Source organism: Erpetoichthys calabaricus, chromosome 11 (assembly GCF_900747795.2).
Source record: "Erpetoichthys calabaricus chromosome 11, fErpCal1.3, whole genome shotgun sequence".
Lineage (NCBI taxonomy): Eukaryota > Metazoa > Chordata > Cladistia > Polypteriformes > Polypteridae > Erpetoichthys > Erpetoichthys calabaricus.
The window spans coordinates 56,533,439-56,557,835 of record NC_041404.2 but is presented as its reverse complement, the minus strand read 5'-3'; the positions used below and the strand labels follow the sequence as shown (position 1 = coordinate 56,557,835).

Sequence of the window (24,397 nt, the reverse complement as noted above, 5' to 3'; positions counted from 1 at the left end):
AGGTCCATAAATATTTGGACAGAGACAACTTTTTTCTAATTTTGGTTCTGTACATACTGCGGTGGGTTGGAACCCTGCCCAGGATTGGTTCCTGCCTTGTGCCCTGTGTTGGCTGGGATTGGCTCCAGCAGACCCCCATGACCCTGTGTTCGGATTCAGTGGGTTGGACAATGGATGGATGGATGAAACAACTCCGATGCAGTTGAAGTGCAGACTTTCAGCTTTAATTCAGTGGGGTGAACAAAACGATTGCATAAAAATGTGAGACAACTAAAGCATTTTTTCAACACAATCCCTTCATTTCAGGGGCTCAAAAGTAATTGGACAATTGACTCGCAGGCTATTTCATGGGCAGGTGTGGTCAAGTCCGTCGTTATGTCATTATCAATTAAACAGATAAAAGGCCTGGAGTTGATTTGAGGTGTGGTGCTTGCATGTGGAAGATTTTGCTGTGAACAGACAACATGCGGTCAAAGGAGCTCTCCATGCAGGTGAAAGAAGCCATCCTTAAGCTGCGAAAACAGAAAAAACCCATCCGAGAAATTGCTCCAATATTACGAGTGGCAAAATCTACAGTTTGGTCCATCCTGAGAAAGAAAGCAAGCACTGGTGAACTCAGCAACGCAAAAAGACCTGGACGTCCACGGAAGACAACAGTGGTGGATGATCACAGAATCATTTCCATGGTGAAGAGAAACCCATTCACAACAGCCAACCAAGTGAACAACACTCTCCAGGGGGTAGGCGGGCGTATCGATATCCAAGTCTACCATAAAGAGAAGACTGCATGAATGTAAATACAGAGGGTGCACTGCAAGGTACAAGCCACTCATAAGCCTCAAGAATAGAAAGGTGAGATTGGACTTTGCTAAAGAACATCTAAAAAAGCCAGCACAGTTCTGGAAAAACATTCTTTGGACAGATGAAACCAAGATCAACCTCTACCAGAATGATGGCAGGAAAAATGTATGGAGAAGGCGTGGAAGAGCTCATTATCCAAAGCATAGCACATCATCTGTAAAACACGGTGGAGGGAGGCAGTGTGATGGCTTGGGCGTGCATGGCTGCCAGTGGCACTGGGACACTCGTGTTTATTGATGATGTGACACAGGACAGAAGCAGACGAATGAATTCTGAGGTGTTCAGAGACATCCTGTCTGCTCAAAGCCAGCTAAATACAGCAGTCAAATTGATTCATGATACAGATGGACAATGACCCAAAACATACAGCCAAAGCAACCCAGGAGTTTATTAAAGCAAAGAAGTGGAAAATTCTTGAATGGCCAAGTCAGTCACCTGATCTTAACCCAACTGAGCAGGCATTTCACTTGTTGAAGACTAAACTTCAGACAGAAAGGCCCACAAACAAACAGCAACTGAAAGTCGCTGCAGTAAAGGCCTGGCAGAGCATTAAAAAGGAGGAAACCCAACATCTGGTGATGTCCAGGAGTTCAAGACTTCAGGCTGTCATTGCCAGCAAAGGGTTTTCAACCAAGTATTAGAAATGAACATTTGATTTCCAGTTATTTAATTTGTCCAATTACTTTTGAGCCCCTGAAATGAAGGGATTGTGTTCAAAAAATGCTTTAGTTGCCTCACATTTTTATGCAATCGTTTTGTTCACCCCACTGAATTAAAGCTGAAAGTCTGCACTTCAACTGTTGTTTCATTTAAAATTCATTGTGGTAATGTACAGAACCAAAATTAGGAAAAAGTTGTCTGTGTCCAAATATTTATGGACCTAACTGTAGATAGATAGATACTTTATTAATCCATCCATCCATTATCCAACCCGCTATATCCTAACCACAGGGTCACGGGGGTCCGCTGGAGCCAATCCCAGCCGACACAGGGCGCAAGGCAGGAAACAAACCCCGGGCAGGGCACCAGCCCACAGCCGGACACACACACCAAGCACACACTAGGGACAATTTAGGATCGCCAATGCACCTAACCTGCATGTCTTTGGACTGTGGGAGGAAACCCATGCAGACACGGAGTGAACATGCAAACTCCATGCAGGGAGGACCCAGGAAGTGAACCACAGTTGTCCTAACTGCGAGGCAGCAGCGCTACCCACTGCGCCACCATGCTGCCCACTTTATTAATCCCAAGGGGAAATTCCCATACTCCAGCAGCAGCATACTGATAAAGAACAATATTAAATTAAAGAGTGATAACAATGCAGGTATAACAGACAATAACTTTTTATAATGTTAACGTTTAACCCCCCCAGGTGGAATTGAAGAGTCACATAGTGTGGAGGAGGAACGATCTCCTCCGTTATAAGTCAGGTCTTGAAACCTGAAACATTGCTCATAAAATCAGACCCCGACTTATACACCTGTTCAAAAATAAGACACTTAATTTATTTCATCTTCTTGCCTCCTCCAATCTCACATCAGTTTCTCAGACACATCGAGTTTTGTTGCAGGAGCGCAGTTACCGATTTCTTTTGCCACTTCAGCGACTTTTAATTTAAAACCAGCTTCATATTCTCTTCTGATCGAACGCTCCATCGTAGATAAGGGCTGCTCTTATGGTAAAGATGTATGAGGGTGTGAGATACACAAAACACAAATCAGTATAAAGTCGTTTCAGAATAGTTTGGGTATCACCGTGTGGTCACGTGGGCACAATACATAGAAATGAAAAGGCCGTGTGCCCCGTGGTTACTCTCTCAGGTGGGCGTTAGCATATCATAATCGCTTGGACTAATAGCGTGAGTTTTCAACGTTCGACTTATATGACCGACATTATAAAATACCAGAAATTATGCGGCCCGACTTCTCCGCGGGAGAACTTAAACACGAGTATATACGGTATTTATCTATTTGTTTATTTAAAGAGCTTTTGTAAAAAGTCAAATTTACCCCTGGGGACAAATAAAGTATCTATTTAATCCAAAGGCTGTGATGCTAACGTATTGCACTCCAGCCACCATCTTGTGGAGTCCACGCCTCGATGTGCGGGAGCTGCTTTGGCTGCTTGAGGGGGGATCACACAACATTATGGATCGGTGTATAAGCATCTTGTATTATTTGGATGACACCTTCATCCAAGGCGATTTACACCAGTTGAGATACTGAACAATGGGTTCCACTTCTTTTGTTTTTTTTCTCCAGTTGGAGCCTCAGGCAGGTGACGTGACTTGTCAGGAGCCCACGACTTCTTGAAGTCCAAAGAGTGCACACTGCAGGTTACCTCCTCTCTGTTTTCTGGGTGGAACCCCACAAGGGGCGGGGTCACCATAAGGGGTGGGATCACCATGACATCACCACTGAGGGATCATCCTCTGCCTTTATAAGGCGCCTTCAGTAAGTATTGTAAGAGAGTGGACACTAGGTGGCACTGTTGCTCACCTTTTCCCAGACACAGGACACAGGATATAATCACGAGAAGTTGTTTAATTTCTTCCTTCCTTTTTGTGTAGTACCTCAAACACACCTCCACCACAATAAAGAGACAATAAATCAGCACAATCAATCACAATTCTGTCTCCTCCACACTTCCCAGCAAACGTTGTCCACCTTCACCCGACTCCAGCTCCCTCGCTGGGTCTCGACCAGTCCTTTATATCGTCCTCAACCAAGAAGTGCTTCTCCACTTCCATTCACGTGACTCGCCAGCACTTCTGGGTCAGATGGAGAACTTGTTTTTCCTCAGCCTGGAAGTACTTTGGGGCTTCCGTCCCCGTGACTGGATAGTACCTCTGGGCTATGGAAAAGATACGAGTCCCCAGGTCCCCCCCTACAGCGTCTCCTGGCGGCACCCACAGTATCCAGCAGGGCTGAGAAGCTGAACCCCAAATCTCATGGTGCCCTGCGGGAATACGGGGCACCGCCATGCTGTAGGGAACTCGCCATCTGCCGTCCCACAGTAACTGCCTTCCCCCCTCCTTCTCTTCTCTGGGCGTCCCGGCCATCCGCCACAGTATGCAGACCCGTCTTTTTCACATTTTGTCGTGTTTCAGCCTCATGCTAAAATTATTTAAATAATGTTTTTATTAATGAATTTGGCCAAAACAACGAGATCACGGATACCAGCGGCAGAGATGAGTTTCCTTCACAGAGTGTCTGGGCTCAGCCTTTCAGGTAGGGTGAGAAGCACAGGAGGGGGCTCAGAATTGAGGAGCCCCTTGTGGGTGTTCAGGTATTTGATTAAGGTAACCCCCCACCCCCCCCACGGTGAAGGGGCTTCTGGCCTGTCCGACTCAGAGGAGACCTCAGGGCAGGTATGGTACACGCTGGAAAGGTCAAATCACTGGGCTGACCTGGGAGTGGCGAACCCAGAGATGAGCTGAAGGGCAAAAAAGGAAAGTCTGGGCATCTTAACTTACACTGCTGCCCCCCCCCCAAAACCCCTACCCCCATGATCCAGACCCAGAAAATGGATGGATGGTAGATAGATAAATAAATACTGTTATTGTTACCTCCAGTAATTGCTTCTGGATCCTCCCCTTTGGGTCTCAAGATGTTTGTTCCAAAAACCGCCGCCAGATTTTGAGAGTCCATTTTATTAACATTGGAGTAGGAGTGGACTTCATTTAAAAACCTGTAAAAATAAAAAAGAACGTTTTACCAAAATATTAAAATAAAGTATCTATCTATCTATCTATCTATCTATCTATCTATCTATCTATCTATCTATCTATCTATCTATCTATCTATCTATCTATCTATACTAATAAAAGGCAAAGCCCTCACTCACTCACTCACTCACTGACTCACTCATCACTAATTCTCCAACTTCCCGTGAAGGTGGAAGGCTGAAATTTGGCAGGCTCATTCCTTACAGTTTACTTACAAAAGTTAGGCAGGTTTCATTTCGAAATTCAAAGCGTAACGGTCATAACTGGAACCTCTTTTTTGTCCATATACTGTAATGGACTGCAGCTCGCTGGCCGTGGGAGGTCGGGGTTGCGTATCGCATCATCACGCCTCCCACGTAATCACGTGAACTGACTGTGAAGGAGAAAGGACGGCCTTATGTGGCGTTCGTTTATAAAACAGCGGATAGGCTGTGTAAAGGCAGCTTCACAAAAAAACAGATCCTTAACAAATTGTTATTGGTATGTTTTCCCTCAATTTAAAAAGGTTTTCTTTTCTTCTTAATTAAAATTTAAAAGCAATACTTCACCGCTCCGAAGCCCCTCTAGCGCTGACGTCCGAGGTTCAATTCCCGTAAGGGAGTGCAGTGAGTGTGTACGCCTGATGAGCCAAGAATTAGGGTGAAACATGTGTCGCGTACTCTTTGCATTATTTGACAGTAAACTATTTTCAACCAATCTATGATCTGCTTCTCACAACTGAGGGCACCGTGGCTGATGTTAGCTGACTTGCTGGCCAACCATAAGCGTTACCTGGTAGGTAACCACCCATACAATCAGATTGTGATTCAGACTACGAATCTCAACAACTCCTTTATGCAGGCTCTTTCTTCCTCATCCTTCACCCCCCCCCCCATTATTGAAATCCTATGGTGATGGTCAACAGAGAGAGAGACCTACCATTGGCTGATGTTCTTAGCATGGTTGTAATAAATACCAGGCTGCTTTTGACTTTCTATACTTTGTCTTCATATCTGGAGTGATTGAGGTAATAAGGTCATTTTTATTAAGAGCTCCTGGTGCAGGCGGAAGTTTGCCATACGCTCCGATCTGCAAGGTTTAGTAAGACTGAGGATGAGAGCTCCACCCGATAGTAGGGAACGGGACATCAAGTAATTCATTCTGGGTTGATACTGTAAATGGCCTACAGCCAGGGATGAGGAGCCTTTGTATGTTTGAATGTAATCTTAGAGACCGCAATAATATTTAGGTCTAAGACCTCTTCCTTCCATCTTTCTTCCTCATCCTTCACCCCCCATTATTAAAATCCTACAGTGATGGTCAAAAGAGAGAGAGAACGACCATTGGCTGATGTTCTTAGTATGGCTACAGTAAATACTACGCTGCCTTTAACTTTCTATACTTTGCTTTCATATCTGGAGGGACTGAGGTACTAACGTAGATATTAAGTGCTCCTGGTGCAGTCGGAAGTTTGTCATACGCTTCGATCTGCAAGGTTTATTAAGACTGAGGATGAGAGCTCCACCCGATAGTAGGGAACGGGACATCAAGTAAGGCATTCTGGGTTGATACTGTAAATGGCCTTCAGCCAGGGATGGTGAGCCTTTGTTTGTTTGAATGTAATCCTAGGGACCGAAGTAATATTTAGGTCTGAGACTAAATGGTGAATCTCGTACATGAGGACACCTAGTGGAAATTAGTGTAGGGTTGCCAGACTTCCCTTACTGTATATACGGGACATGTCCCATGTCCTGTACTGACCTTTCAGGGACACCCAAATGTCCCATATTTAGTTCATTTTCAAGTTTCGTACATAAAAATATATTTTTACTACCTTCTTACGGTACTTAGTTGTAACTTTATAAGTGATTATACTTTGTTTTCTCAGATTCCATCCATCCATCCATTTTCCAACCCACTGAATCTGAACACAGGGTCACGGGGGTCTGCTGGAGCCAATCCCAGCCAACACAGGGCACAAGGCAGGAACCAATCCCGGACAGGGTGCCAACCCACCGCAGGACACACACAAACACCCACACACCAAGCACACACTAGGGCCAATTTAGAATTGCCAATCCACCTAACCTGCATGTCTTTGGACTGTGGGAGGAAACCCACGCAGACACGGGGAGAACATGCAAACTCCACACAGGGAGGACCCAGGAAGCGAACCCAGGTCTCCTAACTGCGAGGCAGCAGCGCTACCCACTGCGCCACCCTGTTTTCTCAGATTCTCTTGATGAAAATAACCCAAATGTAACGAGGAAGCGAGTGTGTGCTGCCTGTTCACAACTTGTTCAGTCGCTCTGGTTGGCGGAGGACGGCGACACTTCTTATTACCGTTTTGCTCTCCAGCCGCACTGCTCTGCAGTTCAGCATTGCCACATACAGTGACTGTCGACACAGGCTGGTGTTACTACTTGCCACGGCCCACTTATTTTCTAACCACCTGTATTAAATAATAATAATATTTCTCTGTTGTCTGTGTTAAATAAATATTTCCAAATGATTTACACTTTTTCAGAATTTTTTTTAGCTTGTATTAAATCATTTTCAAATGATTTTACTTTTGTTTTCCTCATAACCCATTAAAATCCTTGCTTTATGTTTTTAACTTATGTCTCTACTTTCTCTCTATTATAAAAAAAAAAAATCTTGGTGGAAGGGAGACCAGGGAGACGAGACGTGATCTTCTCGGAAGACACTTAAAAGACCCGCGAGATGAAACAGATTGGCCGTGGAGCGTCTCGCGGGGACCTTAAACATGAGACTTGGTGCCAAGAGATTGCAATCTGACGTCCCGTGAGACAACATTTAAAACAAGATCACAGACATCTAACCAAGCAGTTGCTGAAATGCTTTTGGTAGACAGACATCATGTGCTCCCAGTTCTTAAAACAACGACTAGTGACAAGCAGAACGCGCAGCTCGCCAGCAGCAGCAGCTGGAAGCCAGCAGATGATCCGACTGCATCTCCTTAGCGTGTGTTCAGTCCCCTCCTTTACAATGCGAGCGGCAGAGACACGAAGTGGCAAAAGGACAGCTGCAGTACAGGCTTTGAAATGATCGACGCGCAGCGCAGCAAGCAGAACACACAGCTCACCAGCAGCAGCAGGACAACATGATCCGACCACATCTCCTTAGCGTGTGTTCAGCCACGCCCCTTCACAACGCGAGCAGCGTTATACGTCCTGCAAGAAAGAGATTTAACCACGCCCGGGGCCGGAAATAAAGGACAAATATTGTTGTTACAAAAGTTTTAAAGTAAAAGTGAAAATAATGCATATGTAACAGTCCCCATTGTACATCCAGTAAATGACAATACACGGCACGGGGTGGATCCCCAAACCTTTTTCTTGTTTCTGTGTTCTCTTTTACAACACGCTTGCCACGTTACACATAATAACATTATTTTCTTATTCTTTTTCTAGGAATAAACACAATGCTAGGAAGGTTTGTATGCTAGTAGCATGTCACTTACCTGCAGATGTACCGTAGAAGGTTCAGATTGGCCTTAGGGAGATCTTCAAGGTTTCTCTTCAGTTCTGCCATACCCTTCAAAATAAAAGGAATAATTGTACAGAGGAAGTGAGCAGTCTCCAAGTGGCACCTGCGTGTCCTTCTTAACGTAAGCGTATGTGTGGATATACGAGTACAGTGTAGGGGAAGACAGGACTCTTGACCAGTGAATGAGGAGACAGGAGTGTCTTCAATTCAAAAACGGTGGCCCCATAAGGCTTCCTGTTTATGTGCCTGCTGACAGTTCTAAGTAACTAACAATATTTTGGCAAATAAAAATAGCATTATAGTACAGGTTTTGAGCTTGTGGCTTGACACTTAAAAGTACGTGGGATAAGTAACACATAAAAAATATATTTTTTAGTGGAGTATTTCTTTGATTTTGTCTGCACATTGCCTCAGTGTTTACAATGTTTTATCAATATAACCCTTAAATTATTTTCTTTTCAGAAGTTGCTTCCTGTTGTGCTATTTATACTTCCTGTACTTGTAAATGTGTTCAGTGCCCTGGCTTTGCAATTGGAAGTGCGATATGCACCTTAATGCAAGGGTAAGTGTCTGTGTATCTGTGTGCCTGACCACTTGCTATGTCTCTATCATTCCAACAGATGGTGCATCACTAATATTTATAGCAATAAAGTGCACTGCATTTCTAATTCCAAGTGATGGCACATCACTAACATTTGCAGCAATAAAATGCACTGCATTTTTTATTCCAACAGATGGCACATCACTAGCATTTGTAGTAATAAAATGCATTGCATTTTTCATTCCAACAGATGGTGCATCACAAACATTAACATTGCTTTAATATTTCCTATAACAATTGGCATATAATAGAGACATTTGCATTACATTTGTCATTCCAACAGATGGTGTGTAACAAACGTTAACACTGCTGTCATAAATCCCATAACAAATGGCATATAATAGAGACATATGCATTACATTTGCCATTCCAGCAGATGGCACATCACTAGCATTTGTAGTAATAAAATGCATTGCATTTTCCATTCCAACAGATGGTGCATCAGAAACATTAGCACTGCTTTAATATTTCCTATAACAATTGGCATATAATAGAGACATTTGCATTACATTTGCCATTCCAGCAGATGGCACATCACAACTATTAGCACTACTTTTATAATTCTCATACCAAACTGCTTATAATAGACACACATGCATAGCATTTGTCATTCCAACAGATGGTGCATCACAAACATTAACACTGCTTTAATAAATCCCAAAACAATTGGCATATAATAGAGACATACTGTATGCATTACATTTGCCATTGCAGCAGATGGCACATCACAACTATTAACACTACTTTTATAATTCTCATACCAAACTGCTTCTAATAGACACACATGCATTGCATTTGTCATTCCAACAGATAGTGTGTAACAAACGTTAACACTGCTTTCATAAATCCCATAACAAATGGCATATAACAGAGACATATGCATTGCATTTGTCATTCTAGCAGATGGCACACCACAACCATTAACACTGCTTTTATGATTCTCATACCCAACAGCACATATAACAAGGACATTTGTCATTTCAAAAGATGGCACTTCACACACATTAAAATTTGTTTTTTTGAATCCTTTACCAAATGGCATATAACAGATGGTGTGTCACAATCATTAACTCTGCTTTTATGAATTTCATAGTAAATGGCATATAACAAAGACATATGCATTGCATTTGTCATTCCAACAGATGGTGCACCACAATCATTAGCACTACTTTTATGAATCCCATACCAAATGGCATATAACAAAGACATGTGCATTGCATTTGACATTCCAACAGATGGCGCATCATGATCATTAGCACTGCTGTTTTTAATCCCATACCAAATGGCATGTAACAGAGTCATAAACATTGCATCGGTCATTCTAACAGATGATGTATCCCAAACGTTTGTAGTAATGCATTTTATTACTTCAAATGTTTGTGATGCACCATCTGTTGGAATTGCAGATGCAATGCCTTTCATTACTACAAGCATTTCTAAATACATTCCAATAGATGGGATGGTCTATGCAGACTGAAGTCTATGTTGATTTCTTAGATTTGAACCCATCTTAGATGGGGGTAGCACAGCCGGTGTAACAACAAGCTGAAAGGAATGATGAATTACCTGTTCCCTTTCCCAGGTGAGCAGTTTCGCAGAAAGCACGAAATCTTCATATTTTGAGAACGGCACAACTGGCTCTGGCAGCTCCCGGAAGTAAAGTTTCAGAAGAGAAGCCACCGTGTGGACGTCTGTGTTGCTAAAGGCAGAAGATGCAGAACAAGCAGGGCATGGTAAGGTCAGTTCTTATGTGGTGGTCAGAGTCGGGTATTTCAGTGACATTGAAAGTGCCCGTCAGAGCGGCCGAGTTATTTTAGAAAGATCTAGGGTGCATTAGCTGCTCTGCCCAAGGAGGGGGGGTGTAAGTCACTTAACTCTTAAAATGAAGCCAATGCCTGAATATCCACAGTCGGGGTTTTGTGTTAATAAAGATAACAGATTTTATTTATATAGCCCATAATATAAACAGTGTCATCACTAAGCTGCTTTACACATTTAAAAAGTCGACAGTATGTTGAGATTCACAAATTATAAATTACTACAGGAACATTCCTAAAGACCTGTCTCCAAATTTTATTTAAAAAGTGTCAGTGGTGGGCAATGTCACAAACCAACTGTGGGACAGAAGACTCGATTGCACATATGGTGGGACGACTGAGGAGTTTTTAGCCAGCTGATGGAGTTCTCTTCTGGCCATGTGGTAGAAATGGTCCACTTTGTGGTGTTCACCTTTGCTGTTATGTTTCCTCCAGTGTCCCTCCCCAGGCTGGTGTTCACGTCTCCCATTTAAGTCTGTTTAGTTTATGTTAACCTAATTGATCGTTTAGTTTCTATCTTTTTCTGTGTGCCACGTGTTTTGCGGGTAGTCCCCCACACTGTCACTGCCCTCAGCCCTTTAAAAGCTCTATTCAGTGTGGTTAGTGTAGCGGTTAATCCTCTTGGATTTATTTTTCTTCTGATCGAACACTCCATTGTAGATAAGGGATGCTCTTACGATAAAGGTGTATGAGGGTGTGAGATACAAAAAATACAAAACAGTGCAAACGTCGCTTCAGAATAGTTCGGGTATTACAATAGAGAGAGGGGTTAGAAGCACACGCTGATACAGCGCATTGCCGCATCCGCATAGAAATAAAAGGCCGAGTGCTCCGCGGTTACTCTCTCAGGTGGGCGGGCGCTAGCATATCCTAATCTCTTGGACCAATAGCGTGAGTTTCCGCATTCGACTTATACGACCAATATTATAAAATACCAGAAATTATACAGTAAAATCAAGTCCCGACTAATCACCGGGAGAACTTAAATGCAAGTATATACGGTAAGCTATTTATGTGTGTGCGTTGGTATTTGTGCATTCATGTATGTATAATTTTTAATAATTCCTTATCAGGCTCTTATTCCCTTCTGTTACCTTTTATTCCATGTAAAGCACTTCGGCCAACTTCTAGTTGTTTTAAATGTGCTATATAAAGAAAGAAAACTAAACTAAACATTCCAAAATGTAAGAACGGCAGGCCAGCATATACACAGATAAAACAAAGAATTACCGGTCAAACGTGGGCTTCTCTCCAGCATCGAAGGCGTCCCGGAGTTCTTTGATGAGCTCAGCCTGGCCGGGCCGACGGAAAAGCCCCCCTTCATGTAATCCATTGCTCTCGATGAACGTCACGCACTGCTCCACAATGAGGGGTGCTGCCCTCTCCCCGTACCTCCTCTCGTACATCACCGTGTCTTCCAGCTTCTGGCCAAAAACTCCTGGCGATTAATAAAAGAAGCTGACCAAGTTTTTGATTCGACTGTATCACAGAAAACACTCAGAAAAAATATCCATCCATCCATCTTCCAACCCACTGAATCCGAACACAGAGTCACGGAGGTCTGCTGGAGCCAATCCCAGCCAATACAGGGCACAAGGCAGGAACAGATCCCAGGCAGGGTGCCAACCCACCGCAGGACACACACAAACACACCAAGCTATGGCCAAGTTAGAATCGCCAATCTATCTAACCTGCATGTCTTTGGACTGTGGGAGGAAACCCACGCAGAAACGGGGAGAACATGCAAACTCCACGCAGGGAGGACCCGGGAAGCGAACCCGGGTCTCCTAACTGCGAGGCAGCAGCGCTACCCACTGCGCCACCATGCCGCCCCGGAAAAAATATATATAACAAAATACTTTTTAAAAACCATGCTTATATTAAGTTAAAAAGTGTACTAAAAAGTAAAAAAATAAGTCTCTCATGCATCACTCGTAAAATAAATGGTGGGCGCTTTTGCTAAGATTTTAAGAAGTGTTTTTTGAATGTTGATTGATGAAAAGTGCCCAGGCTTTTATTTTACGAGTGATGTATGAGAGACTTATTTTTTACTTTTTAGTACACTTTTTAACTTAATATAAGTGTGGTTTTTAAAAATTATTTTGTTATATATATATATATATATATATTATTTTCAACTTTTTAGTCTTGGGTTTGTTTTAGTATAATTTTGTAATCAATATTTTAACACTTCTTTTACTATTTCTATCCGTTACTAGCGCCATCTATTGGTGAAATCGTCATATGAAAATTTCATTTCTTAATTAACATGGATTAATTGATCAATTATTGATTCATGTATTGTCATCAGAAGTGAGTAAGTGTGCAAAATGTCAAGTCATTTGGACAATAGGAAGTGGGTTAAATATCGATTACAAGATTTGTACCAGACAACAAACAGGTGAAGTTAGAAGAAGCCTGATAAAAAAGAAAAATAAGGTGGGAGTTGTAAAAAACCCTCCAGAGCTCTAAGTTGGAATTTCTCACATAAACCTTCACGTTGAAGCCACGCCCCCCCATTTTAGTCCACGCCCCCATTTGTCATTTGCATGTAGCCCTTAATGTCTTGTCACACTACATGACGTGTTCGGCGATTTGTCACTTCACTTAGGTAACCTTAGCGAGTTGGTGGCCATCGTGGCTTGCTGCTGTGACAGTCACGGGGACAGGAGGCTCTCTGTGTGCATGAGAGCTGACGTCCAATGTGGGTGTCGTGATTGGAGGATTCTGTTCCTTTTATCATCTTCTTTTATTCTGTAATGACTCAGGTTTTGTTTTTTGTCATTTTCTTTTTTTTTTCCCAATTGCTGCCCCACGTCCATCTCCTCCACGTCCAGAGCGAGAAGACGCAGATTCATAAAATGGATGCGTGGCGAAAATTAATCCCTGTGTTGTGTTCCAACCAGGGTTTTTATTGGTGGCTTATATTTATTTCTCCTTTCATTGTTTTTAGGGGATGGCAGTGGTGGACCGACACCCCCCCTCCATGTACCCCCTACCTGGAAGCCTGGAAGGGAGGCCAGTGTAGCGGATGGACAAGCCTCCCAAGAGTGCATGCTCCCCCGACACACTGGGTGGCACCATGCCCGCTCGTGTGCCTGCAGGGCATGCTAGGGGTTGCAGTCCTAGGGTGGGAGCAGTCCTGGTGGGCTCCATGGGTGCCAACAGAGGGAGGCAGCAGGGCAAGGCTTTCCCTACTTTCTGGGACTCCCAACTAACCTGGGAGTGCTTCCTTCTCAGATGGTACTCCAGAGTCTGGCATGGAAAGGGCCTCTTCCATCCACCCAAGGAGTCAGAGTCAGGAGAGGAATTGGGTGAAGCCCACCTGGGAGGATAGATAGATAGATAGATAGATAGATAGATAGATAGATAGATAGATAGATAGATAGATAGATAGATAGATACTTTATTAATCCCAAGGGGAAATTCACAGTTCACAGGAGTGGAGGAGGAGGAGAGACTTGTGCTATAGATGTGGAATGTTGAAAGGAAGAGACTTTTTATTTGTAAAATTAAACTATTCGTTTGCACCAGGTTTGTAAAGTTGTTTCAAGGGAATGGGGCCATGAGACACAGACGCCCCCTACAGGACACACCTTGTTTTTGAGTGATTGTTTTTCCATCCATCCATCCATCCTCTTCCGCTTATCCGAGGTCGAGTCGCGGGGGCAGCAGCTTGAGCAGAGATGCCCAGACTTCCCTCTCCCCGGCCACTTCTTCTAGCTCTTCCGGGAGAATCCCAAGGCGTTCCCAGGCCAGCCGGGAGACATAGTCCCTCCAGCGTGTCCTGGGTCTTCCCTGGGGCCTCCTCCCGGTTGGACGTGCCCGGAACACCTCACCAGGGAGGCGTCCAGGAGGCATCCTGATCAGATGCCCGAGCCACCTCATCTGACTCATCTCGATGCGGAGGAGCAGCGGCTCTACTCTGAGTCCCTCCCGGATGACTGAGCTTCTCACCCTATCTTTAAGGGAGAGCCCAGACACCCTGCAGAGGAAACTCATTTCAGCCGCTTGTATTCGCGATCTCGTTCTTTCGGTCACTACCCATAGCTCATGACCACAGGTGAGGGTAGGAACATAGTAAATTGAGAGTTTTGCATTACGGCTCAGATCCTTTTTCACCACAACAGACCGATGTAGAGCCCTCATTACTGTGGACGCCGCACTGATCCGCCTGTCGATCTCACCCTCCATTCTTCCCTCACTCGTGAACAAGACCCCAAGATACTTGAACTCCTCCACTTGGGGCAGGATCTCGCTCCCAACCCTTGATTGTTTTTCATGTTTTTTGTTTTCTTTTTGTAATTTCTGGTAGGTTTTCCTTATTATTTGTGTATTGTGTCTTGAAATGTTCCTCTGTTCCTTGTGTTTTGTGGGTGGTGCCTCAGGAGGCGGGGCTTCCTGACATCACTGGGGCTCACTCCTCCCGCCTTCCTTTATAATGAGGTCTGTGAGAGGGTCTCAGCAGTGGATCAGCGTTTTGTGACTTCCGTGCTTTGGGACTCCTATTATCATAACAATTGGGGCTTCTTTGCTTGGATTGCTGTTTGTGTCACAGGTAACAACCCCCCCCCCCCCCTTTTTTTTTTTTGCCTTTTGTGCTCCTCTTGTGGACGAGCATTTTATATATTTTAAAGGATTCTTTGCTTGCTCTTTTATTACTAGCCAGGGTTTGATGAGGATATCCCCCTCTAGTGGCCATTTTTGGAGGTGTTTTTGAGATTCTGTGTTTTGGGATTCCTGGTTCATAACATCGTGACCTGCAGACCACAAGATGGTGAGGTTGGGCGATAGTGTCATGGAGTTTTCAAAATGTGGATATTGTCATCTTATGATCTTCTGGTTTTTGTGGACTTCTGTAATTGGATTTCTGATTTTGGAATGCATACGTTATATCTCGGCCAGTGTTTCTTCCCTAGCTGGGGTTCAAAGTCTTGTTATATAACCTTTTTGTTCTCTGTTGAGCCAGTTATTTATGCTAACGTCACTTCTGTTAATTATCTGATGTATTTTCTTTGCCTGTGTTATATTCCATGTGTTTTTAGGGGAATTCCCCAAGAGGCAGAGCCACCTGCCAGTCACTGCTAGGAACTCTGGGGGCTCTCCCACAATTCCTAGCAGTTCACTGTGAATGGGCTCTGGAGTTGGTAAGTTTACTTGCACTTTACTGTGCTTAGTGTTTTTTTTTTTTTTTATATCACTGGATTTTTTGACCTTCTGTTCTGTTCGTTTGGCATTTCTTTGGATTCCTTAGTTGTTGCTTTTGGAATTGCTGCTACCAGGCAAGAAGCTTCACACAGCAGTGTTTCTGCAGAAAAAAACTTATTTTTTTAAAGATTTCATGAGACCTTTTTGTTTCTAGCCAGGGTTTTTGACAGGATTTCCCCCCTCTAGTGGGCAGTTTTCAAAGCGCTTTTGTGACTTCTGTGCTTTGGGACTCCTATTATCATAACAATTGGAGTTGGTTTGCTTGGATTGCTATTTGTGCCACAGGTAAAACACACACACTTTTTTGCCTTTTGTGCTCCTCTTGTAGATGAGCATGTATTTAATTTTAAAGGATTCTTTGCTTGCTCTTTTATTACTAGCCAGGGTTTGATGAGGATATCCCCCTCTAGTGGCCATTTTTGGAAGTGTTTTTGAGACTCCTGGTTCATAACATCGTGACCTGCAGACCACAAGATGGTGAGGTTGGGCAATAGTGTTGGCTGAATTGATAATTAGTACTGGTAAATCCCCTGACCTCCCTGCCCACCACCAACCCAGGGCTGCTGTCTTAGTCCAAAACATTTTCCCCTTTGTACGTATAACAGTACAACTCGGGAACACAATTTTATTTAAACACAAACTAGGGGGCTTTGCTCCCTGCTCGCTTCACTTTCCAACCCCCCCGCCTGCGCTTCACAAATTTGCGTCTCTGCCACTCTCGTATGTGGATTTCACTTTCACCAAACAACAAAGCTTTTAATTCTCGCGGATAGGCCTCTTCATTGGGAAGAAACACTTCTTTTCCCTGATGGCAACATGAATTAGACGATCTACAAATCCCTGACTTAAAGTTCAATCTCTTTTTGCTTTTCTATTATTTGACCGAGCAATAATTTCTGTTTATTTGCACTAATGCGATCTTTACTAACATTTTTTGAGACTTTCGAATTTTCCTACCATTTTCCTACTTCCATTATCTCTAACCTGCTCTGCATGTGTATCACGCCAACGTTTTTGAATTCTGTACAATGTTTCTACTTTGTCTTTGACATCTAGTCTTTGTCTTTTATTTCTGGCCCCGGGCCTGGTTAAATCTCTTGGCACAAAGTCTCGTCTCATGGGATGTGAACGTGTCTCCCTGTAAAAGGTTCATCTCATGATTTTTTTATTATAATAAAGAGATATTAAAAGAACCGCCTTGGATCAGAGGCTGCGAGTCAACCAAACAGGCTTTAGACCGGACCACTCCTGCAAAGACGGGAGATGGGAGTAGATTCATACCTGGTGACATGGATCGTGGACTATCTTACAGACAGACCTCAGTATGTGCGTCTCGGGAACTGCAGGTCTGACATTGTGGTCAGCAAAACAGGAGCGCCACAGGGGACTGTACTTTCTCCGGTCCTGTTCAGCCTATATACATCGGACTTCAATACAACTTGGAGTCCTGCCATGTGCAAAAGTTCACTAACGACACTGCTATCAGGAGTGGGCAGGAGGAGGAGTATAGGAACCTAATCAAGGACTTTGTTAAATGGTGCGACTCAAACCACCTACAACTGAACACCAGCAAAACCAAAGAGCTGGTGGTGGATTTTAGGAGGACCAGACCCCTCACAGACCCCGTGATCATCAGAGGTGACTGTGTGCAGATGGTGCAGACCTATAAATACCTGGGAGTGCAGCTGGATGATAAATTGGACTGGACTGCCAATACTGATGATCTGTGTAAGAAAGGACAGAGCCGACTATACTTCCTTAGAAGGCTGGTGTCCTTCAACATCTGCAATAAGATGCTGCAGATGTTGTACTAGACGGTTGTGGCAAGCGCCCTCTTCTACGCAGTGGTGTGCTGAGGAGGCAGCATAAAGAAGAGGGACGCCTCATGCCTGGACAAACTGGTGAGGAAGGCAGGCTCTGTTGTAGGCATGGAGCTGGACAGTCTGACATCTGTGGCAGAGCGACGGGCGCTGAGCAGACTCCTGTCAATCATGGAGTATCCACTGCATCCACTAAACAGGATCATCTCCAGACAGAGGAGCAGCTTCAGCGACAGACTGCTGTCACCGTCCTGCTCCACTGACAGACTGAGGAGATCATTCCTCTCCCAAACTATGCGACTCTTCAATTCCACCCGGGGGGGGTAAACGTTAACATTATACAAAGTTATTGTCTGTTATACCTGCATTAATATCAATCTTTAATTTAATATTGTTTTTTATCAGTATGCTGCTGCTGGAGTATGGGAATTTCCCCTTGGGATTAATAAAGTATCTATCTATCTATCTATCTATCTATCTATCTATCTATCTATCTATCTATCTATCTATCTATCTATCTATCACTACTTGTATTATATAGTGCCTTTCACATCTATCTATCTATCTATCACTACTTGTATTATATGGTGCCTTTCACATCTATCTATCTATCTATCTATCTATCTATCTATCTATCTATCTATCTATCTATCTATCTATCTATCTATCTATCTATCTATCTATCTATCACTACTTGTATTATTTGGTGCCTTTCACATCTATCTATCTATCTATCTATCTATCTATCTATCTATCTATCTATCTATCTATCTATCTATCTATCTATCTATCTATCTATCTATCTATCACTACTTGTATTATATGGTGCCTTTCACATCTATCTATCTATCTATCTATCTATCTATCTATCTATCTATCTATCTATCTATCTATCTATCTATCTATCTATCTATCTATCTATCTATCTATCTATCTATCTATCTATCTATCTATCTATCTATCTAAGATCAGCCATTCAGCCTGGGTTAAATCATTGAAAAGCGCAGCGAGTTTCAACTCCCGTATGCAATGAACTTTGTTGATTTCAGGGCCACATTTGATTCTGTACTTAGGGATTCTCAGTCGGCAGTACTTGAGTTATATGGATTGCCAGATCACGCTAATTAAAAACACACAGGAAGAAGTGGAATGATGTGTTCAGGCTGAAAACAGGCTGTCTGGGTGGTTCACAGTAGTTGCTGGTGGGTGGCAAGGATGCGTATTGTTCACCTCTACTGCTTGCTATCTTAATCGATTAGGTGCTAAGGGTATTCCAAGATGCCAACAAACATGGGAACGGTACTTCGGCCACAAAGGAACAGTAGATACCCGCCATGGTTGTTGTCAGATTTTGCTGACGACATCATCCTTTTAGAGGGTACTGGACTGACTGCTGCCGCTGAGCATCTCCAAGATGTTGGAGCCGCAGTTGATTTGAAGATCAGTTACGACAAAACCAAAGCTATGCTGATCGGCCAACTACCTTCTTATATAATACTCTACCGTGGCTGTCCGTTTGTCTGTCCAGGATTTTAAATGACCTGTAGCTCGCAAACCGTTTGACCGATTGACCTGAAATTTGATGCACATATACTATGTGGCGTCTACTATCCACTTTCAAGGTAATAATTTTTATTCCTCTTTTTATTTTTATTTTATTTTATTGTAGAATCAACTCTCAGCAGCGGCCAGCAGGGTAGCGCATGCGTACGGGCGCCATTCTCACCCCTACCACCTTCGCCATCACTTCCTCCACCTCTTCATATCTTAAATCTTTGTTGAGGCAGATTGAAGACTTAAGTACCAGTTTAAGTGAAAAATTAAGGAAAACATACTAAGTAATTGCAACACAAACACCAACTTAATCCGTTTTAACGTGAAAAGATGCAGAGGAAAGAAGAGAAGAAGCAGGCGACTAGGGTGGAGAAAAGAAGAGCTGCTCAGGAAACAGCAGGCGCATCAACGTCTGAGCAAACGAATGATAAACATACAGAGAAAGAGGATGAAAACTATGAATGCTCAAGTCAAGCGTATTCAGTGCACGATATTGTGCGGTCTGCCGTTACTGGTGTGACCATATAAGCGCTATGCAGTTACCCCCTACATGAGGGCAAGATTGTTGAGACTGTACATGACTTCAAATATCTCGGTTTGTATGTGACGAATGGCTGGCTCAGTACTAAAAGAAGTGCCTACCAGATTGGCCAGTGCCGCTGCCACTGCCACCTTTGGTACGATGGACAACGTCTGGAAAGATCACGACATACTGTATTGTAGCAGTCCATCTTTATAATGCACTTATAATCTCAATACTGACTTATGGCGGCAAATCACGGGCGCTCACAAAAGTCACGGAATGCTGAACAGATGCATTTAACCAGCGATGTCTGTGACGCATCCTCAGGACCAACTGGACATTGCAAAGTACGAATACTGAGGTGCTCATGGACTAGGTGTTGGGCAGAGTTGTGGGGTCCAGCCGCTATGGGGCATCAGTTGGTGAAAAGAGAGTCACTGATCTTGACTTTGCTGACGATTCTCAATGGAGGCTCTGATCGGGGGTCTCGAGAGGCTGAGCGAGGAGTCCGAGTGTCTTGGCTTGCGAGGGTCCTGATAAAAATCAACATCCAGGCCTTTAATGACGTCTTAGGCATGGCCATCAGCAGTGTGTTTGCAGAGAGAGTGTCAACCTCCTTGAGAGATTTACTTACCTCGGTAGTGACATTCATGGCTCTGGTGACTCTCCCTGTGAAATCATTGAGAGCGCATTGGGGGGGGGGGGGGGGGGGTCGTCATGAGGTCACTGGAAAGGGATGTGTGATGCTCCTGATATCTCAGCAAAAGGACGAATGTCCAAGTCTTTACAGTCCTGGTGCTTCCTGTTTGCGAGACATGGACACTATCCAGTGACCTGAGATGAAGACTGGAATGCTTCATGTGTGACTCTTCAGAGGGTCCTTGGGTACCACTGGTTTGACTTTGTGTTACTCACAGGGTCCTGAATGAGGCACATGACCTGCATTATGAAGGAGCGTCAGTTACGGCACTACGGCCGTGTGGCGCGATTACCCGAGGGTGATCGTCATTGCTGAGGACCTGAGCGGCTGGACCAGGCCAAGGGGAAACCCACGTAACATTTGGCTAAGGTACATAGATGGTCATTTCCAGAAGGTGGGACTGGACCGTGTGTCTGCCTGGGGAGTTACCAACTGGGATCCTGAGCTGTTTTGTCGTGTGGTGGGTGAAGCAACGCACTGTACCAGTGCCTGCTCCCCAACCTGACCTAATCTGACTTTTTCCTTGTGTTTGTTAATTCACTCTATTATGGTTATACAGTCATATGAAAAAGTTTGTGAACCCCTCTTAATTCCTTGGATTTTTGTTTCTCATTGGCTGAGCTTTCAAAGTAGCAACTTCCTTTTAATATCTGACATGCCTTATGGACACAGTAGGATTTCAGCAGTGACATTAAGTTTATTGGATTAACAGAAAATATGCAATATGCATCATAACAAAGTTAGACAGGTGCATAAATGTGGGCACCCAACAGAGATATGACATCAATACTTAGTTGAGCCTCCTTTTGCAAATCTAACATCCTCTAGACGCTGTCCTCCTATAGCCTGTGATGAGTGTCTGATTCTGGATGGAGGTATTGTTGACCATTCTTCATACAAAATCTCTCCAGTTCAATTTGATGGACAGCCTGCTTCAAATCATCCCATAGATTTTCGATGATATTCAAGTCAGTAGACTGTGACGGCCATTCCAGAACATTGTACTTCTCCCTCTGCATGAATGCCTTTGTAGATTTTGAACTGTGTTTTGGGTCATTGTCTTGGTGGAATATCCAACCCCTGCGTAACTTCAACTTTGTGACTGATGCTTGAACATTATCCTTTAACAAGGGCAAAAGCACTTTGTTCCAAAATGAATCTGGCTTGTCTAAATGAGCATTGGCATACAACAAGCGACTCTGTTTGTGGTGTGAGTGCAGAAAGGGCTTCTTTCTCATCACCCTGCCATACAGATGTTCTTTGTACAAATTGCGCTGAATTGTAGAACGATGTACAGATACACCATCTGCAGCCAGATGTTCTTGCAGGTCTTTGGAGGTGATCTGTGGGTTGTCTGTCACCATTCTCACAATCCTGCTCATATGCCGCTCCTGTATTTTTCTTGGCCTGCCAGACCTGCTGGGTTTAACAGCAACTGTGCCTGTAGCCTTCCATTTCCTGATTCCATTCCTTACAGTTACAGAAACTGACAGTTTAAACCTCTGAAATGGCTTTTTGTAGCCTTCCCCTAAACCATGAGACTCAACAATTAATCAGAAAAGAGTTGCTTTATTGTGCTTATTGCGTACGTGTGGCTGTGGTGGGAAACGCTTGATAAAGAAGAGTTTCCCACGAATAAGGACTCTTTAGCCTTTTACAGGTGAGTCTGTGTCTGCTTGTGTTGGGTGTTTGGAGAGCTGCAGCGCCCCCTGGTGACCACACCGTCTTTGAGCAAGTTAATGATAAGTGAAGTGTGCAGTCAATCCTGGTTGCGACTGTCAAAGCCTAATAAATGGACAGAGGTTATATTGGGGGTGTTACAGCTGACCTGAGGTCCCTCTGTCACACCCCATAACAAAACAAGCCTAACTGCCAGTTTGCAGACTGGGGACCTTACCCAGGGAACCCAGAGGTACAGAAAATGCTTACTCATTAAGTCCGGACAAAGTCCACAACTCTTAGCACCATACCTGTAAATGGCAGCCATGGCCCAGCTTCCAGGGGGGTTTTCCACTCATTTTGTCCGCTGCCGCTGGTCATGAAGTAATAAGAGCCCGGGCTGACGGGGATGTCTTTGTTCACATCTGAAATCAAATTCAGAAAGGCAAATTAAATCAATGGAGCTTAAAAGATTTGCCATGTATGGTGCTGTAGCACGATTGGACATCACAGCAGGGCCAACATGGTGCCCTAGTGTCCCTGTGCCATCCCCATTTTTTGTGTCGCCCCCTCCACAGAGTAGGTAGCAGAGAAATTAACAGAGTGACATCACACCTGCGTTATGCGGCTGGGACGCTGGTATAGTGCCCTGCTGTCTCTGCTGAGGATTTCTACAACCCCCCCATGGCTGCTCATCCTCCCTGAGATGGTGTTGGTAAACCTTCTGCCAGATGAGCTAAGACAATGATCTAGACGAGAACAAGCCATTCAGCCCAACAAAGCTTGCCAGTCCTATCCACTTATTTCTTCCAAAATAACATCAAGTCGAGTTGATGTTCCAACAATGATGGATGGATTAAAAGCCAGAAGTCTGTATAACCATCAGCATCAAGTGACTCCGTGAGAACCCTAACTACAAAGAGGACTATTTCATTTATGTTAGGTAGAATGCCCAAAGGGGACTGGGCGGTCTCGTGGCCTGGAACCCCTACAGATTTTATTTTTTTCTCCAGCCTTCTGGAGTTTTTTTTTGTTTTTTCTGTCCACCCTGGCCATCGGACCTTACTCCTTTTTATGTTAACTAAGGTTGTCTTATTTTAATTTCTTATTTGTCTTTTATTCTTCTTTTCTTCATTATGTAAAGCACTTTGAGCTACTTTTTGTATGAAAATGTGCTATATAAATAAATGTTGTTGTTGTTGTTGTTGTTGAGTTTTGAAAGTCCTTAAAGTCTTACTGTCTACCACACTACTTGGTCGCTTATTCCAAGTGTTTATCATTCTTTGTGTAAAGAAAAAGTTCCTAATGTTTGTGCGAAATTTCCCCTTAACAAGTTTCCAGTTGTGTCCCTGTGTTCTTGATGAACTCATTTTAAAGTCACCGTCTTGATCCACTGGACTAATTCCCTTCATAATTTTAAACACTTCAATCAGGTCACATCTTAATCTCTGTGAAGGCTCAGCTCTATTAATTTTTCCTCATAACTCATCCCCTGTAGCCCTGAATCAGCCGAGTTGCTCTTCTCTGGACCTTTTCTAGTGCTGCTATGTCCTTTTTGTAGCCTGGAGTCCAAAACTGCGCCCAGGATTCCAGATGAAGCCTCACCAGTGTGTTATAAAGCTCGAGCAGAACCTCCTGTGACTTGTACTCCACTCTTCAAGGCGCTATATAAACTGACATTCTGTTTACCTTCTTAATGGCTTCTGAACACTGGCGGGAAGTCGATAGCTGAGCGTCCACTACGACTCCTAAATCCTTCTCGTGAGGTGGGCTCTCGATTTTCCGACCGCCCATTGTGCATTCAAACCTAACATTTTTACTTCCTATGTGTAATACTTTATATTTACTGACATTAAATTTCATCTGCCACAAATCTGCCCAAGCCTGTCTGCTATCCAAGTCCTTCTGTGATGATATATAACGGATTCCAAGTTATCTGCTAATCCACCTATCTTGGTATCATCTGCAAAATTAACCAGCTTGTTACTTATCTATCTATCTATCTATCTATCTATCTATCTATCTATCTATCTATCTATCTATCTATCTATCTATCTATCTATCTATCTATCTATCTATCTAAATCATTTGTATTTATTAAAAATAGCAGCGGCCCTGCACTGCCCCCTGCTGGTCACCACTCTTAACATCGGCCAGTTCTGGTGAGGGTCCTCACACCTTCACCCTCCACTTACTGTGTCTCAGCCAATTCTGCACCCATCAGCACACCACACCCTTAACTCCAAATTCTTTTAATTTGATGCCCACCCTCTCATGTGGCACCTTATCAAATGCTTTCTGATAGTCCTGATTAATAATCTCATCGACTCCACTCTGATCGTATCCTTTTGTTGCCTCCTTATAGAATTCCAGCATGTTAGTAAAACACGACCTCCCTCTTCTGACCCCACGTTGACTCTTCCTAATAACTCCTG

The 24,397-nt window shown here is 43.6% G+C and overlaps 1 protein-coding gene across 1 annotated transcript in view; it reads right to left on the bottom strand.

Moving 5' to 3' along the window:
* Positions 1-24,397, bottom strand: part of si:ch211-247j9.1 (rho GTPase-activating protein 24) — a 55,759-nt gene that overhangs the window by 18,878 nt on the left and 12,484 nt on the right. Inside the window, exons 2-6 of the mRNA XM_051934213.1 lie at positions 22,274-22,387; positions 11,729-11,936; positions 10,248-10,380; positions 8,055-8,128; positions 4,433-4,554 (exon numbers count right to left, since the gene is read on the bottom strand). Coding sequence (XP_051790173.1) covers positions 4,433-4,554; positions 8,055-8,128; positions 10,248-10,380; positions 11,729-11,936; positions 22,274-22,387 — 651 coding nt within the window. The remainder of the gene's footprint in view (positions 1-4,432; positions 4,555-8,054; positions 8,129-10,247; positions 10,381-11,728; positions 11,937-22,273; positions 22,388-24,397) is intronic.